Below are 16,526 nucleotides of genomic sequence, written 5' to 3' on the forward strand. Positions count from 1 at the left end.
TCTTCCTCTTTAAGATGGGCGTCTTTGGTGGCGATCAGCAGTGGGGGGAGGGCTGGGCACAGATGTCAGCCTAGGAGTTGACCAGCTTGGTAAACAAAAGCTAGGCATCCAGGGTGATCATTAAGGTTAGTATTGAGAGTTTGACTTACTGAACATGAAGTGTTTTCTGGCCTTGGGAGAAAGAGAATGCATAAGGGACTGAGATGTGTATGCCTGCCCTCGCCCAGCTTCCAGGCAGGAGACCCCAAGCCATCTGCATCCTACTTCCAGAGAGAAAGGTGCACTGTGAGATGAGCTCCTTTAAAACAATGAGATGGTAAGTTCTGCCCCAGGACGCACAGCTAGTCTGAGAGAGGACCCTCTCCCTGTGTAGACCGTGCCTGAGTGTGTGCAAAGGAGAGCTGCTTCCCAGCACAGGGGGAATGGGCGTGCAGCCAGTTTATGGCTAACTGGGCAGAAGTTTTCTAGGAATGACCCAGGACACTGCCTCCCGCTGGCCTCCACTGCCAACATCATTAAAGTCACGCACTCTAGGGCTCCTGCTGCTGCTGGCCCCGTCCCTCCCACTCTGGATATTCCTGGCAGAACCTTGCAACATGTGGCAACATGTGGCAACAGTCCTGCCCGCCCGGCAGGGGCCTTCATTTCCCTGCCTGGGACAAAGGAACACAGCATTACAGGGCTGCTGTGAGAACACCCTGATGGGATTTCTAAAAGAGCAGGTGCAGGCTCAGTGGAGGCTAAGTAGCAGTTCTACTCACAGGACCCCAGCACACACCTTCCAGCCCTGCCTGCCTCTGCCGGGCAGGCAGCCGGCCCCCCAAGGGCCCAGGTCTCTTCTCCACACCTCTCTACAGCATCTGGGACCCCCACCAGTGGTCCTTGACCTCCTGTCCCAGAGTGTGACCCCTGCCAGGAACCTGGTACAGTAGCTAGGGTAGGAAGTAGCAGGTGTAAGTGAGCAGGGAGGACACCAGGGGGCGCACACCACGGGCCGGGGGTGTCAGGTTGACTGCACCGATGACAACAATAGAATGAGACTGAAGGTGGTTGCAGCAAGTCACACACCTGCAGGTGCAGGAGAGCAGTGAGCAAACCGTAGCTGCAGGAGCAGAGCTTGCCACCAGCACAGCCCCCTGCCTTCCGGCCTGCCCATTCAGCTGCCCGGTTTTTAAGCTGGCCTGAGAAATCCACACTAAAAGCCCCAAGATAGGGGCAGAGTCACGACTCAGCAGGCTAAATCTCTACTTTCAAGTGTCGGCATCTCATATGTGCACCCAGCCAATTCATCCTCAGACCATCCAGTCGGTAAGGTGTAACATGAACAGGCAGGACTCAATACTTTTTAAATGCTCCCACAAACAGCTGGCTGCAGAATAGAAAGCCTCAGTTACCATAGCAGCAACAACACGACTTAAAGATGAAAACCTTACCTAAGATGTGTGCAGTTTATTGAGGAAAACTTAATAACCCCTTAACACCACCAAGCAGGGATTTGAACAAATAAAAACATATCCAATGCCCGCGAGCAGCGCAACTTCACTTCATAGAAGTGTCAGCTCCCCACAATTGATGAGTTTGACGCAATCCCAGGAAGCTTTTTCACGGGGCTAAAACAAACAAATAAAACCCTGTTACTTAATTTTTTGTGGGAAGATCGGATATGCAAGAATGGCAGAAAAACATTGCAGGTGGAGAAGGCTACCGCAGCAATGACTGTTAAAGGCACAGAACCAACCCTGGCACTCTCCGGAAGGAGCACAGCAGGCGACCTGCACATGAACAGATGCACTGGTGGAAGACAGGAGACCCAGTGCACGGGGAAGCCTGGCATCTGAGATGGGTGGTGGCTCACCTGGCAGGGGTGGAGAGGGCCTGGCTAACATGGAGAAGGTGCAGGTGGCATCCACATGGCACAGTGAGCACCAGAATAAACTCCAAACAGCTCACCTGAAAAACCAGAGTGCCCAGAGGTGGAGCTGGGGCCTGGGTGGGCAGGAAGGTGTCCCTGCCTGCGCAGATCCCAGGCTGATACAGCACAGTTCTGGGTAATGGACAGCCTGCATAGGGCCTGACGCGATGGCATAGCAGTTAAAGTCCTCGCCTTGAACACGCCAGGATCCCATATGGGCGCTGGATCTAATCCAGGCAGCTCCACTTCCCATCCAGCTCCCTGCTTGTGGCCTGGGAAAGCAGTCAAGGTTGGCCCAAAGCCTTGGGACCCTGTACCTGCATGAGACCCGGAGGAAGTTCCTGGCTCCTGGCTTTGGATTGGCGCAGCACCAGCCATTGCAGTCACTTGAGAGGTGAATCATCGGATGGAAGATCTTCCTCTCTGTCTCTCCTCTTCTATGTAAATCTGACTTTCCAATACAAATCAATAAAAAATGGACAGCCTGCATAGCAGCCACCTCTCCTGCATGGCCATCACACTCCCCTACACTCCCAACTGACAGAAGACAGGATCGGGGAGAAAATGTTTGTAAACCCACCCTAGGTACTGGAATAATCTTTCTCAAGGAAGAAGAGCTTTCCATAAATGCAGGAAATAAGACACCCAAAGTCTGATGGAAAGCTGGCTTCTCTTCCTCACGGACACGTCATACTTGCCAATGCACACCAAGACTGTGCAAATGACCCTGAAGCATCTGCAAGGTGCCCAGCTCCTGTTGGCGAGAGAAAAGCATGAACAGGGCCAGGGTTCTACGCCTCTGCCTGCAGCACCAGCATCCCATATAGACCCCGGTTCAAGTCCTGGCTGCTCCACTTCCGGTCCAGCTCCCTGAGAAAGCAGCAGAAGATAGAGCAAGTGCGTGAGTCCCTTCACCCACATGGGAGACCTGGAAGAAGCTCCTGGCTCCTGGCTTCAGATCAGCCCAGCTGCAGCCACTGCACCCATTTGGGAAGTGAACCAGCAGTTGGATCTCTCTTTCTCTGTCTCTCCTCCTCTCTCAGTAACTGTCTTTCAAATAAAAATAAACTTTAGTGAGCAGGGTATCCCAGGGCCTCCCGAGCAGCCATGTGTGGAGCTGACCAGAGGGAATCCAGGACAGGAGGGCTGTGAGGGTAAGGCATGCACTGGAACCCAACAGAGGGGGTCCTCCATTCCCAGTCTGTCTGATGCAGCAGGCAAGGCTGGTAAGAACGCTCAGTCAATCCCGCAGGAGCTGAGTTCTCCAGAAGAGAAACCCAAGCTCAGACGCAAGTGGACAGGCAAGGGCACTGAGCGCCCCCTGCTGGTTGAAGAGATCAGCGCCGGGACACAGGTGGTGCAGCAAAACCCTGCCCCATCCCCAAATGAAAAGCACCCCTTTCTCCCGAGGCCTGACTGCGCTGCGGCTATGAGCACAATGTCCCCCTCCTTGGGCCCAAGGTAAGGGTTTCTACTTAGCCTTCGTTTCTGATATTCTTTTTTTTCTTTTTTTAGATTTATTTCATTTTTATTGCAAAGTCATATATACAGAGAGGAGGAGAGACAGAGAGGAAGGTCTTCCCTCTCATGATTCACTCCAGGTGGCCACAGTGGCTGGAGCTGTGCCAATCCGAAGCCAGGAGCCAGGGACTTCTTCCAGATATCCCATGTGAATGCAGGATACCAAGGCTTTGGGCCGTCCTGGACAACTGCTTTCCCAGGCCACAAGTAGGGAGCTGGATGGGAAGTGGAGCTGCCAGGATTAGAACCGGCATCCATATGGGATCCTGGCATGTTCAAGGCAAGGACTTTAGCCAATAGGCTACTGCGCCAGGCCCTGTTTCTGTAATTCTGAAGTCCCACACTTGAGACAGGCTAGATGAACATCTGGTAATGAGAAAGAAGCACGAGACTAAACCAGGGTGACAAACTGGTTATGTTCTAGATATTCAAGTCTCCGCCAGCACCTAGCAGCCCAACAATGCTGCTACCCACGAATTGTATGAGCACTAGCATGCCAACATTTGTTGGTTCAAATCCCAGCTGCTCCACTTCCAATTCAGCTCCCTGATGATGGCCTGGGAAAGCAGTGGAGGACAGTCCATGTGTTTGGGTCCTGCACTCACCTGGGAGACCAGACAAAGGCTACAGTCTGGTCCAGGCCTCCAATCACCGCATTGGAAGAAGAGTCTTGCTCTCTCTCTTTCTCTCTGCAACTCTTTCTAATAAAAAATCTTGGGGCTGGGTGATGGCTCAGTTGGCTAATTCTCTGCCTGCAAGTACCAGCATCTCATTTGGGCACTGGCTCATGTCCAAGCTGCTCCATTTCTCATCCAGCTCCCGGCTTGTGGTCCGGGAAAGCAATGGAGGATGGGACTCTGCATCTGTGTGGGACATGCAGAGGGAGCTCCTGGCTTCTAGTTCATGGCTTTGGATCAGCTCAGATCTGGCCGGTGCAGCCATCTGGGGAGTGTAACAGTGGATGGAAGATCTTTGTCTCTCCTTTCTGTAAATATGCCTTCGCAATAAAAATAAATGTCTTGAGAAAATTGCACACAGAGTCCAGTGGAGTTTGCAGAGGCTGTGTACCTAGCTCAGCAGGTGCAGTGAACCAGGGTGCCATGGGCAGAAGGGCAGCCCCTGGACCTCTGGCCCTGCAGAGCCTGCTCTGCCTGGCTGCATGCACTCCCTTGGCTTGGCTCCATGTCTGGGTCTCCTGGGGTGACCTGGAAAGGTTCAGGGCCCCAGACCAGCAGAGAGGGGCAGCCAAACTGACCCCTAGGTAGGCACCAGGTTTGATTTTGATATAAAGATCCAAAGAAGGAGCTGAGGCTAAATAGAACATTCTGTCCTTCTGAACCTGCAGAAAAGGAGTGCTGAATCTAAAAAATAAATAAATAAATAAATAAAACCAGCAGGGCGGAATGACATTCTAATCACAGAGCTGCAGGCAGCCATGGGCCACGCCTCTCTGATGTGGGGCGCTGCTAAGACAACAAGCAGGTTCAGATCAGGGCTCGGGGGCGTGTCCGGGTGACAGCTGAGGGATGCATTCCGTGCTGCTGCAGCTTTGGGAGCGGGTGTGGGGGAGAGGGACTCTCAGATCACCTGAGGCCATGGGAGCTCAATGGGAGGCAATGGCAGCCACTCAGCCCTGAAGCCTGAAACTTTGGGGGATCCTGGGGTCCGTGCCTGTCTTGTGGAGAATAAACTCCAAGGCAGCAGCCTTTGGGTCAGGGCCTGACAGCTGGAGCCAACACTCCCTGGTCTCCAATGATGTTCTGGGTGACCAGCCAGCTTGTTACACCCTCACAACACGTGCAAAATGATGTGCCATTATTCCTCCAGATTTAGAAATGGGGAAACTGAGGTTCCGAGAGGTTAAGGGATTGAACTGGTTCACCCAGTCAAAGCTGGGGCTGCGTCCTGGTGTTGGAGATCCTGAAGCACTTCTCAGTCCCATCTCGGGGTCCAGCAGAAGGCAGGGCACTTCCCAACAGGGGATGGGGTGTGGCGGGGTGGGGGTGATGGCAGGTGTGTAATGTTTGGCCTATCTGCAGCTTAACCATCACCTGCCGGGACGGTATCAAAGGAGAGTTTGGGTTTTGGGGTAAAGACATCCTATAGATGGTAAAGTGGCAGGCAGGGAGTTTTCTTGGGAGGTGGGGAGGATCCCTTTCAAGATCACCTCCCCATACCAAAATCCCCTGGAGGGCAGGGCCCCTCTGGAGCATCCCCTTGTATGCAGGGGTTGGGGTGGTGGGCCAGGGTCCTTCCCCAGAGGTGGGAGCAGCCCCTCCCAGGCCGGAGGCCTTCCACTCCCTTGAGCAGGCCTCCACCAGGACAAGCCCAGACATAAGCAGGTGGCAGCACCTGTTGGCTCTGTGCAGGGCCCCAGGTCTGGCCACCTGCTTCTTGGCCACAGCCCTCCTCAGTGAAGGGTGCTGCTGGGGTGGGGTGGGGGCTGGCTGGGAGAGGGAAGGTTGGGAGGGGGTGCTGCTGGGGGTGGGGTGGGGGGCTGGCTGGGAGAGGGAAAGTTGGGAGGGGGTGCTGCTGGGGGTGGGGTGGGGGCTGGCTGGGAGAGGGAAGGTTACGTTTGAGTGGGGCAGGGCACTGAGGCTGAGAGGAGTGAGCCCAACCCTGCCAAAGCCTCTCTCTGCACCCCAGGCAGCAACTGACACTTACAGGGGTCAGACCCCTGGAGGCACCAGGCTCAGCCCTCCTGCTTGGAGGATTCTTTGGGATGTTTTCGGGAGGCATCTCAGAGCCTCAGGCTCCGCTGACCCAGGACCAACGCCCAAGCAGCCGCTGTTACAGAAGGCCTGGGAGCCCAGCCCGTGGTAAGCTTGTCTTTGTTGAGGTGCTGGGGGCTGCATGAAGGAAGCAGTGTGAGGGGAGGCCCCCCATTCCCCAGCAGACCCCATCCCTGCCTTTACCACGATCCCAGCACTGTCACCCCTGTCCCTTGTCTCCCTTCAAACCCTGCCCAGCACTAGACGCTGGGCTGGGAAACACACACTGTGTCTGTCCATAAGATCCTCACTGGCCCAGGAGGTGGGGGTGATGGAAATCAGATGGGGTTCTGGGATGCCCCCAATATGAACGTTGGCTTCCCCTTCCCCCACCACACACTGCCTGCCTGTACACGCAGTGCCACGTGAGCATCCTACAAGTGCCCGGATGACCCCTCCCTGGGGAGAGGCAGCTACCCCGGGACAAGAGGGTGCCTGTTTCTTGCCTTGGCTTTGGTTGACACCTGCCCCGTGCCTCTGGCTGCCTGGCAGGCATGCAGGCGGCCCCATGCCTCGGTTGGATCTGTCACTTCCAAAGGCACAGGGTGGCTTCCTTCAGCACCACCCACTGACGCTCACCTTCTGCACCCCCACTTCTGGCCTGAACGCCTTGACTCTTGCCTTGTAGTGTTGTGCCGGTTTTTGAAATCCCCAGATAATCATCAAGTCTGAAGTCGGTGCTAAGGCAAGAAGGTGGAGGCCTGAGGTTCACACAGCCCCCAGCCAAGCCATTAAGGCAGAATCACAAAAGGCAGAAAACGCCTAGGTTCTTCAGTAGCTCCTGACCCACCGCGGGAGGGTGGGGATCTTTGCCCCCACTCCCACCCCAGCCCCTCACCAGCCTCCAAGAACCCTTCAGGGCACCCCCTTTTCAGGAGATTCTCTTCCGGTAAGGGGAAGGTCCAGCCCATTGCCTCCCACCCCCACCCCACCCGCACACAAGGGCGGAAAGAAAAAGCTGCAGAAAACCGAGGGGGCGTGCATTGGGAACTTCGGGAAGGAAGTGAACACGCGTGAAGAACAAAGAGGGGGTGGCTGCTGACTTGGGGGTACCTCTGTGCTCCTAGGACCCGGGAACCTAACACCCCAGTGTGTGGGCCAACTCCGCAGCGCGAGGTGGACGGCGGACGCCAGAACCTCCCCACCGTCCATCCCTCCCACTCAGGACTACAGTTCCCGGGATGCCCCACGCGCCGCACCTGCACGCCCCCCTTGCCTCCCCGCGCGCGCACGCGCAGGAACACGAGCCTGGGCTGTGGACTCCGCGGCGAGCGTTGAGGATGGAGGCCGGCGAGGCAGCGCCGCCGGCGGGGACGGGCGGCTGGGGCAAGTGGGTGCGGCTCAATGTGGGGGGCACGGTGTTCCTGACCACCCGGCAGACGCTGTGCCGCGAGCAGAAGTCCTTCCTCAGCCGCCTGTGCCAGGGCGATGAGCTGCAGTCGGACCGGGTGAGGCCCGCGGGGCGCGCCGGCGGGCTCGGGGGGCGGCGGGTGCGGGGTCCCATCTCGGCCCACCCGCCCCACCGCCCGCCGCTTCCCCCGGAGAGCCTGGCTGCGCGCCCTTCCCGAGGAGCCGGAGGCGGGAAGACGAGACAGAGGAGGGGAGGAGGAAGTGAAGCGGCGGAGAGAGGAGGGAGGGATGCGCCCATTGCCGTGGTAACGGGCCGACGCCGCGCGGCCATTTGAGGCCTGGGAGCTCCTGAGCGCTGCCCGCGATCGGGATGGGGGGCTGTCCCCTTCCCGTGGGGCCGTGAGGCTTCCCTGGCTTTCCCTGCAGAACCGGCCGGTGGGGCTGCCTTTGTCTGGGGTGTAGGCGGTCGAGGGAATGCTGCCTGCCCAGCAGGCACCGTGTCCGGACTCCTGTCCCCTGCTGTCATGACCTTGGGTGTGGGTCTGTGCCCTGCTCTGGCCTCTGCCACCTCTTGTGGGGGTGCCCCGAAGATGATCCCTCCTGTGACCTTGGGGCTGTCCCCTCCCATCCCTCCATGTGGAGTTGTCCCGCTGCATGCCCTGTGTCCCTGTAGGCAACTGGTCCCCAAAGAGATGGCGTCTCCTGGTGGCATCCCCTGGAAGAGGAGAGGGGGTCCCCAAGCTGGCCTTAAGGGGACAACCTTTAAGAGGTGGTGTGGGGGGGGACTCAATGAACGGAGTGCTGCTCAGGCCTCCTCTCTCAGGGCCCTAAAATGTGGGGGCTGGGCATGAGGCTCAGAGAGGCCGAGCATTGGTCCAAGGTCACACAGCAGGAAAAATGCAGAGACAGAATTTGAACCCAGGACCGCCCGACTCCCAGGTCCTTTTGGCTGACTTCCTGCTACTCCTTGCTGCCCTGTGGCCCTCACCCCACTCCCTGGACTGTAGTGAGGGTGGGCATGCAGGGTAGTGGGCAGCCCCACGCCTCTTCCCTCATGGCCTGGGCTCCTGTCCTCCACAGGATGAGACCGGGGCCTACCTCATTGACCGCGACCCCACCTACTTCGGGCCCATCCTCAACTTCCTCCGTCATGGGAAGCTGGTGTTGGACAAGGACATGGCCGAGGAGGGTGAGTCTCCCTTTTGCTGGTTTACTTCCCGAATGGCCACAATGACCAGAGTGTGGCTAGTCCAAATTGGGAGCCTGAAGGTTGTTCTAGGTCTCCCATGTGGGTGCAGGGTCCCAAGGCTTTGAGCCATCCTCTACTGCTTTCCCAGTTGCGTGAGCAGGGAGCTGGGTGGGAAGTGAAGCAATGGGACTCAGGCAGCGTCAGCATCCCAGGCAACAGCTTCCGCTACACCACAGCACCGCTCAGCTCCTGGGCTTTTGGCCTCTTCCCCCGGGGCCTGGGCGGATTCCCAAGGCCTCTGCTGAGCGCACAGGCCTGTGCTTTCTTTGCGGCTGCTAGGGAGATAACACAGACTCTCACAGACCAGTGGAAGAAGCCAGTGAGGGCCTGAGGCTTCTGTGGTGGGCAGGGGTGCCAGGCATGGGCAGCTCCATGCAGAGGCTGGGAGGAAGACCAGGCAGAGCCCTCCCCTAATGGCTCAGGCCCCATGCATGCCCACCTCCCGGCTGAGCAGACAGTGGGGGAAGCCATGCCTCTAAAGTGGACACTTAGCAGGGTGCCAGCCAAGACAACCCCTCCTTGGGGTACGGGACAGTGGTTCTGGACCACGTACCTGGTCCCTTCTCTCTGCATGACCACAGGTATTATAAAGAGGTGTGGGACCCCAGGTGTCTCCCCTGAACCTGGGGGGTGACTAATGCCCCCTCCTCCGTGGGGTGCCCTGCTCTAGAGGCCCTGATCTTGCACTAGGACCTCCCCGCTGACCTGAGCACCTCTCCCCAGGGAGTGCAAGAGCCTGGGTCCCAGAGCAGCTCCCCGGGGCGGAGCAGCAAACCCTACAGCTCGTCCTGGCCAACACCTGTTTATGGGTTCCAGGTCTCCCAGCGGCACCTTCAGCCCGGGCTGGGGAGTTTGGGTGCTAGCCTCGGATGGGCGGGGCCGCGTTAGGTGCCTGTGGGGCGCCCAGGAGAAGTCCATCACCAGACCGCCTGCTGCAACGGAAGACTGGAAACGGCTCAGTGTTAGGTCCAGCTGTTCTAGAGAGCACCACTGCCAAGGGACGGGGCTTGCTGGCAACAGGGATCCCAGGGCAAGCTGCCCGTGTGGCTGGGCTGTGGCAGGGCCAGGGAGAGGCAGCAGGCACTCTGCAGCACCCGCCTTGCAGGGGCCCTAGTCCCAGCATCATGGCGCTGTAAAGGCCCTGCCTGCTTGTGACTCAGTCACGCTGGGGGGTTGGTTTTCCCTAGGCATCTGGGCGGCACCCAGCCTTCACTGCGAGTGGAGCCCAGAGATGGCTTAGTGAGGGTCCCCTACTGTCCTGGAGCTCATGGGACAGTAAACCTTGCAACACATTCCACTTCGTGGTAGGCTTCTTGCTTAGTCGCTCAGATTAACAGGGATAGTAACACCTGCTTTCCTCATTCCCAGGACCTAGGGTGGGCGCAGAGGACTTTGCAGACTGTTAAGTGTGGTGCCCAGGGGATGCACGCACCTACACACACACAAACTGAAGTGAAGTGGGGAAGCTGGGCTCTCAGAGTCACAGAGCTTGATGCAGACCAACCACTCACTTCTGTTGCTGAGCCTCAGTTTACCCAGGGAAGCAATGAGGGGACCTACATCCAGTTCTGAGCATTGACTATCACAAAGAGTGCCACGTACCACTAGCACAGCGTGTGGCCCTTAGCATGTGCTGCACGGATGGACCACACCCCCAAGGGGATTGGCCAGGGCCTGCGTGGGGACTGTCCCGGGGTCAGTCCCACAAGCCTGCTGTGTCTCCCAGGCCCCTGGGTGCTGCATCAGGTCACGGGCTGTCCCTGACTCCTGTGCTCAGTGCAGTGGGGACAGAGCTGGGTGAGTGGCACTCCCTCCTGGCTGACCCCAACCTACCTGGGGCATGGGTGGCACGGGAGTGACAGGGCCTGCCTTGTCTATGCCAGGGGTCCTGGAGGAAGCAGAATTCTACAACATCGGCCCACTCATCCGCATCATCAAAGACCGCATGGAGGAGAAAGACTACACAGTGACCCAGGTCAGGGCAGATGGTCGGGCAGGTGGTGGGGGCAGAGGCAGGACCTGTGTCTTCCTGGGAGTGCCTCACCCTGACCTGTGAAGTGCGGAGGCTGCAGACGGGGACAGATATGGGGACTCCGCCCAGCTTCACCTCCACTTGCTGTGTGCTTCCGGGCCTGTCCTGTCCCTCTCTGGGCCTTGATTTTGGAGGAGTTAAGGTTGCCCTCCCATCCCTTCCCCAGTCCAGAAGGTGCAGGATCCCAACAGCTGCAGGGCAGGGCCAGAAAATTACCTCATGAGACTGGCATTCCATGGTGGGCATGGCATGAACTGCTGAGTCTGAGTTTGGCCCGATCTGCAGGGGAGGGGGAGGGGGAGGGGACAAGCTGTGAGGCATCACATCTCGACCCCCATTTCCTGAGGGCCTGCCTCCGGGGGTGACCCTGAATGCCCTTAGGCCCTGCTCTGCTCCCCTTCTGGGTTTGCTATCTGATCCAGTTCTAGCTGTGCCCATCTTGAGCAGGGTGACCTTGACCGAGCACCTGCACCTCAATGCCAAATGACACCTGCATGCTGGGTAGCGACAGGCGGCAGGAGCTCACTCAGAGCGAGGCCCCTTCCCTTACTTTTCCTCTTCCTCTCCTCCTGTGGGTGTATTGTGGGGGATGAACAGTACCTGGTGCTCATTGTCCTCTGGGGGTGCCTGGTGCTCTCATACATGCCCTCTGTGTCCCTTCTGCCCCCAGGTGCCACCCAAGCACGTGTACCGCGTGCTGCAGTGCCAGGAGGAAGAGCTCACACAGATGGTGTCCACTATGTCTGACGGCTGGCGCTTTGAGCAGGTGGGCAGCTGGGCATGGCAGCAGGTCCCCTCCATCTCCACAGTGTGGGCCCTGGGTGCCCCACTGCTGCCCACACTCAGACTGATTGGAAAGGGGCAAGGCCAAGACGCTGTGCCCAGCCTGGCATCCTCAGTGAGAGTCTCCCCAGCCCCTTTGAGGGAGTGTTTGAGCTCCGAGGGACAGCTCGGGGGTACAGGGCTGAGCGCCATCCAGGAGAATGGAGCCCACCTTGCACTGGTCCTTTGTAGAGCTTCTGGAATGTGTGTGGCCACTTGTCACCCTTCCCAGGCCAGAGGGGGGACCTGTCAGGGGAGGCATTGGGCACGAGCAGCACAAGTGTCATGACATTTTCCAGCTGACACGCCCCTCTCTCAGGTCCAGGGGCAGATGCGGCCCTTCAGGAGGCCCTGCCTTCCCTACCCATTCAAGAACCGGGCCATGCAGAGCAGAGTACTACAAGTTTGGGTCTGCCAGGACCCTGCAGAGGGCTTGGGGCCCTGGAATCTTTAAAATGTTTTTTTAAAGGTCTTTCAAAAGCAGAGGTACATCTTGTGTCTGCCCTCCCTGGACAGCCTCGAGAGCCAGGGCTGGGCCAGGGAGCTCAGAACTCCATCCGGGTCTCCCTGCTGCTTTCCCAGGCATGTTAGCAGGGAGCTAGATCAGAGCAGCTGAGACTCAAATCGGTGTTCATTTAGGATGTTGGAATCACAGGCTGCAGCTTAGCATGCTGCATGCACCCCAACACAGGCCTCAGCATTCCAGATTCTAACCCCTGTCTCACCTCTTCCCGGCTGGGGGACCCCCAGCGGGCCACAGCCTCGCCGGGCCTCTGCTGTGCACAGGGTGAGCTCTTCCTTTTAGGTATCTTCCTGCAGATCCTGTGGTCATGTGGGACTCGTCCTGGCCAGGAGGCCCTTGGGGGTCATGACTGCAGGACTGTAGCACAGTGCCCCCGACTTCCACCCTGGGGCTGTGACAGTGACACACGGTGGCACATAGGTGCTAGGAGGCTCCGGTCCTGCTCTGCCTCTCACCGAGTGGGGAACCTCCTATGAGGCACCCCTCTGCCAGCCTTACCCTGTAGCCTGGTCCTGCGGCATACAACCACAGCTGGAACAGGAAATGACCTGCCCAGCACAGGCTGCCACGATGGCAAGGGCACAGTGCCAGTTCTGAGCCCAGAGGTATAGCTGACAAGGGGCGGGAGGTCCTGGCTTCCTGGCAAGAGAGCCCTTGGCAAGCCCAGGATGGCCCGAGCAGGCCCCAGAAAGGCCCGTGGCTGGTACCCACGCCCACCACCTTGCCTGCCTCCAACCCACCTGCCTCCCTCTCTTCTGGTGCCGGCCCACCAGCTGGTGAACATCGGCTCCTCCTACAACTACGGCAGTGAAGACCAGGCCGAGTTCTTGTGCGTGGTGTCCAAGGAACTGCACAGCTCCCCGCACGGGCTCAGCTCCGAGTCCAGCCGCAAAACCATGGTGAGCCCCGACCCCGCCCGGCCCCCTTTTCTTTCCCCTCCCACCTCCCCATCGCCATCGCCACTGCTCTTCTGTCCTCCTGCCGCCCTCACAGAGTCTCATGGTCACAGCCAACACCATCCATCCCATGCCATCACAGTCCTGTCTGCCCAGGCCCATACTGGGGGCAGTGGGTCGAGAGCACCCCAGGGTACAGGAGTATGAGGGCTGTCCAGGGGCACCCCAGGGCCAGTGCACAATGTGATGCTGTCTGTGTGACCCCAGGCAAGTCTTGTCGCTGCTGTGTCCCTGTGAAGTGAGGGCAGACAACTCAGTCCTTGCAGGGCCTGTTCGGGCTCAGAGCTGGCAGGGCCTGAGAACAGGACGATACCTTGGGGGGTGGCGGCAGGGGATGATGGCACCTTTGCTCTTCCCCTGGCTGCGCCAGCTGGGTGGCAGGGTCCCATCAGTACTGGACTGCTGCAGGTAGTGGCCAAGTGGGGGTTTTGTCACCCTGGACCCCCGGAGCAGGCGCCTCCCCAGGGCTGTCCCTGTGCAGGGGTGACTTGAGGATTGTGGCTTCTGTCTGTCTGTCTGCCTCCCTGTCCTGCTGTATCTCCCCTGCCCACCACCAGCTGCTGTCAGCAACTGGCTGGACCTTGTGGTGTCAACCTGTTGCCACTGGGTCCAGGGTGCCAGACGCTGCAGCTGGTACCACATATCCGGGTGATCTGGCTGATCTGGGTGGTGTCTGCCCTCCGGCCTGCTTTGGCCTCATTCTGCTCTGGATCTGTCCCTCCCTGCCACCCACCAGAGCAAGGCTTTTCCAGGTGCCCCTTGCCATGCACCCACTTGTTCCTCTTGACCCCTGCCCTGCAGCTGATCTGACCCACAAGCATCCCCAGCACAGTCCTCCCTGACAGGGTGCAGCCCCCCACCACTCCTGGGGGGCTAGGGCCACAGCTGCCAGCAGGCCCTGGTCCCCCTCGTTAGCATTTGCCCTCTTTCTTCCCTGGGTCTGCCGGCTGGTCCACAGAACGCAGAGGAGCCACTGGAGCAGCAACAGCAGCAGGAGGAGGAGGAGGAGGTGCAGGTGCAGGTGGAACGGGTGCAGGTGGAGGCAGATACACAGGAGACAGGTGCAGCCCACCCCCAGGAGAATGACTGCTAAGCTGAGCCTCCCACCCACCCCTGCCCAGCGAGCAGCTGCAGCCTTGGGCCGTGCCGGGGGGCGGACCCAGCAGGGCCTGGCACCTCCCTCCCGCATAACCACCCTTCTCTCTCACTTTCTCTCCGCAGCGCAGGCATCTCAGGATCCCGCTAACCTTCTCTCCCTCCCACCACCGCCTCCTCCGCTTGCCACTGGAGGTCCTGCCTCATCTTCATCCACCTCCTCCTCCTCCTGGATCTCATCTGCACCCTGCCTCTTCCCTGTCTGCCCATGTCCGGGCTTCCTCTCCGCCTGCTCACACCTCCATCCCAGGCCTGCCCCGCTCCCAGCCTCCCCCGCCCCACCTCCCACAGCATCCTGCCTGCTGCCTCCTATGCCTCTCCTGGCACCTCCCGCCTCCTGGCCTGGGGACCAGGGGCACCGCTGCACTTGCCCTGTGGCTGCCAAGCCTACCTCCGCCACTGGGCTCCCGTAAGGCCAGGCCTGGGCCTGGGCCACGCTCCCACCCTACCTCCTGGCTCCTCAGCTCCTGGCTCCTGGCTGCCTCTCACATTTCCTCATTGCAGGTTCCCGTGTGCGCCCTCCCAGACCTGAGGCTGAGCTGGCCCTGAGGGCTTCTCCCTGGCCCCTCGCCCGCCCCCCGAGCTGCCGTCCCTGGTTTGTAGCTTGGCGGCGCTGGAGGGAGGGGGAAGCAAGGAGGGTGCTGGTCCCTTGGCTGGCTGTACCAGAGCGGACCTTGGGGCCCGTTTTCTGCTCCCTCCAAAGTTCCTCAGTGTACCTGGGCTGTGGGAGGGAGGCCCCACGAAGAGAGAGTTGAAGGGGCCAGGAGCTCTTTCCCACCTACCCAGAGCCAGGCTGGGGAGGAAGGGAGGGACTTGACACCAGATGCCTTGGTCTCATCCTGCTCAGCCAGGAGCTCCTAGGTTATGGCCTTGTGTTCCCTGGTCCCGCATTTCTGTAGGGCTGCTGGAGACTCCTGATGCTATGAGCAGTCAGCTGGGACTGGCTGAGGATGGGAGGGGGGGCAGCAGAAAAGTCCTGGCTAGGTGCCCTCCTGCCACTCCCTCCCCATCCTGTCTTCCTGCTGTGTGACCTCTGGCAAGTCACCTCCCGACTCTGGGCTGCAACTGAGCCTAAAGCAGGAGCAGACAGCATTTGTCTGAGGCTCCTTTGCCAGGGGCCACGGTGACCTGCCTCTCCTGGCACTGACCCCCCTGGACCAAGCTGTGGCAGAATCTGGCCAGCCTAGACAGCCGCCTCTCAGCCGAGACAGGGCGCAGGGCCGCCCGGGAAGCTCAGCTGGGGTGTCCTTCCCTGCTTCCCTGCCTTCTCTGGGCCTCAGCCCCACACTGCCTCTGGAAGCGCACATCGGTGACTCACTTGCCTCTCTCTCTCTCCCTCTCTCCCTCCACCCCTGCCTCCCTCCATCTCAATCTCTCTGTCCCTCCGGCCCTCACATCACCCCCTCACCACCCCACCTCCCGGTGTTCTGGCCCTGCTTCCCTTCTCCCCCTCTTATTTTGTAGCTGTTACCAGCCAGAGGCTCGTGGATGTGAGGCCCCAGAGCGCCTGCAGGGACTTGGGGTTCCAATCTGAAATCTTTTATTTTTGTATCACGGGGTGGGCCCCCAGCCTGAGACAGAAGAAATGCTGCCCCCGCCGCTGCCTCTGTCTGCACCTGCGGGGCTGGGACCTGCCCCTGCCTCCAGGGATGAGCTGGGGGCCCACAGGAACTTCAGGAGGCTCCAGGTGGGCCCAGGGCTGCCTGGGCAGGGCTGCCTGCCTGTGTGGCACTGTCCAGCAGCATCCTCCAGGCCCCTCTGTCACCTCCCCCTGCTGCATGGCAGATACACTCCCTCGAGGCCCGGTCACAGCAACTCCTTGAACTTGAGTCCCCCAACCCCAACCACCTCATAGGTGGCTATGCAGGTTCAGGAGACACCCTTCTCACACCTGCCCTGGGAGAGGTCCCAGCCCCCCAGTGCAACACTGTGTGAGGGGAGAGGAGGCCGGTGCTGGGGGGTTGCTGACTTGGCCTTCCCTCGGTTGCCCATGAGCCCCCCATTTGCATTGCCCGCAGAGCTGGCGATGGCCTGGGGATGGGGACAAGGGCAGCAGAAGTGGTTTGGCAGGAGGACGCTCAGCAGCTAGGACAAGGGCAGGGTCTGGGAGTGGCTGGGACTGAGCGCGGGACACCTGCACTTGTGACTCCCCGGGGTGGGGACTTACTTCTCGGCTGTGTCCACTCACCACGTAATAAAGCCTGATGAAACAGCCCAGCCTGGCCACCCCATCTT

The 16,526-nt window shown here is 59.5% G+C and overlaps 1 protein-coding gene across 8 annotated transcripts; it reads left to right on the forward strand.

Annotated features, from left to right (window-relative positions):
* Positions 1-7,334: 7,334 nt before the first annotated feature.
* On the forward strand, positions 7,335-16,507 carry KCTD17 (potassium channel tetramerization domain containing 17). 8 transcript variants are annotated; one of them, XM_040985695.1, is made up of 9 exons: positions 7,335-7,652; positions 8,635-8,743; positions 10,687-10,778; positions 11,506-11,601; positions 12,954-13,079; positions 14,095-14,197; positions 14,358-14,426; positions 14,796-14,886; positions 15,756-15,916. In XM_040985695.1, the coding sequence occupies exons 1-9, from the start codon at positions 7,386-7,388 to the stop codon at positions 15,823-15,825; spliced, it is 1,023 nt and encodes a 340-aa protein (XP_040841629.1). In that variant the 5' UTR covers positions 7,335-7,385; the 3' UTR covers positions 15,826-15,916. The 8 variants fall into 8 exon arrangements, with proteins under 8 accessions (XP_040841629.1, XP_040841638.1, XP_040841609.1 ...); XM_040985704.1 differs by lacking the exon at positions 14,358-14,426; XM_040985675.1 differs by having other exon boundaries at positions 14,796-15,856.
* The last annotated feature ends 19 nt before the right edge of the window (positions 16,508-16,526 follow it).

This window comes from Ochotona curzoniae, unplaced genomic scaffold, assembly GCF_017591425.1.
Source record: "Ochotona curzoniae isolate NIBS_2020 unplaced genomic scaffold, NIBS_Ocur_1.0 contig_1014, whole genome shotgun sequence".
Taxonomy (NCBI): Eukaryota; Metazoa; Chordata; class Mammalia; order Lagomorpha; family Ochotonidae; genus Ochotona; species Ochotona curzoniae.

Excerpts from the sequence above, each read along its gene's own strand:
- KCTD17 (XM_040985655.1), top strand. The coding sequence starts at position 7,386 with ATGCCCCACGCGCCGCACCTGCACGCCCCCCTTGCCTCCCCGCGCGCG. Across the intron at positions 8,744-10,686 it reads CAAGGACATGGCCGAGGAGG|GGGTCCTGGAGGAAGCAGAA; the intron begins GTGAGTCTCCCT and ends TGTCTATGCCAG. Across the intron at positions 10,779-11,505 it reads AAGACTACACAGTGACCCAG|GTGCCACCCAAGCACGTGTA; the intron begins GTCAGGGCAGAT and ends TTCTGCCCCCAG.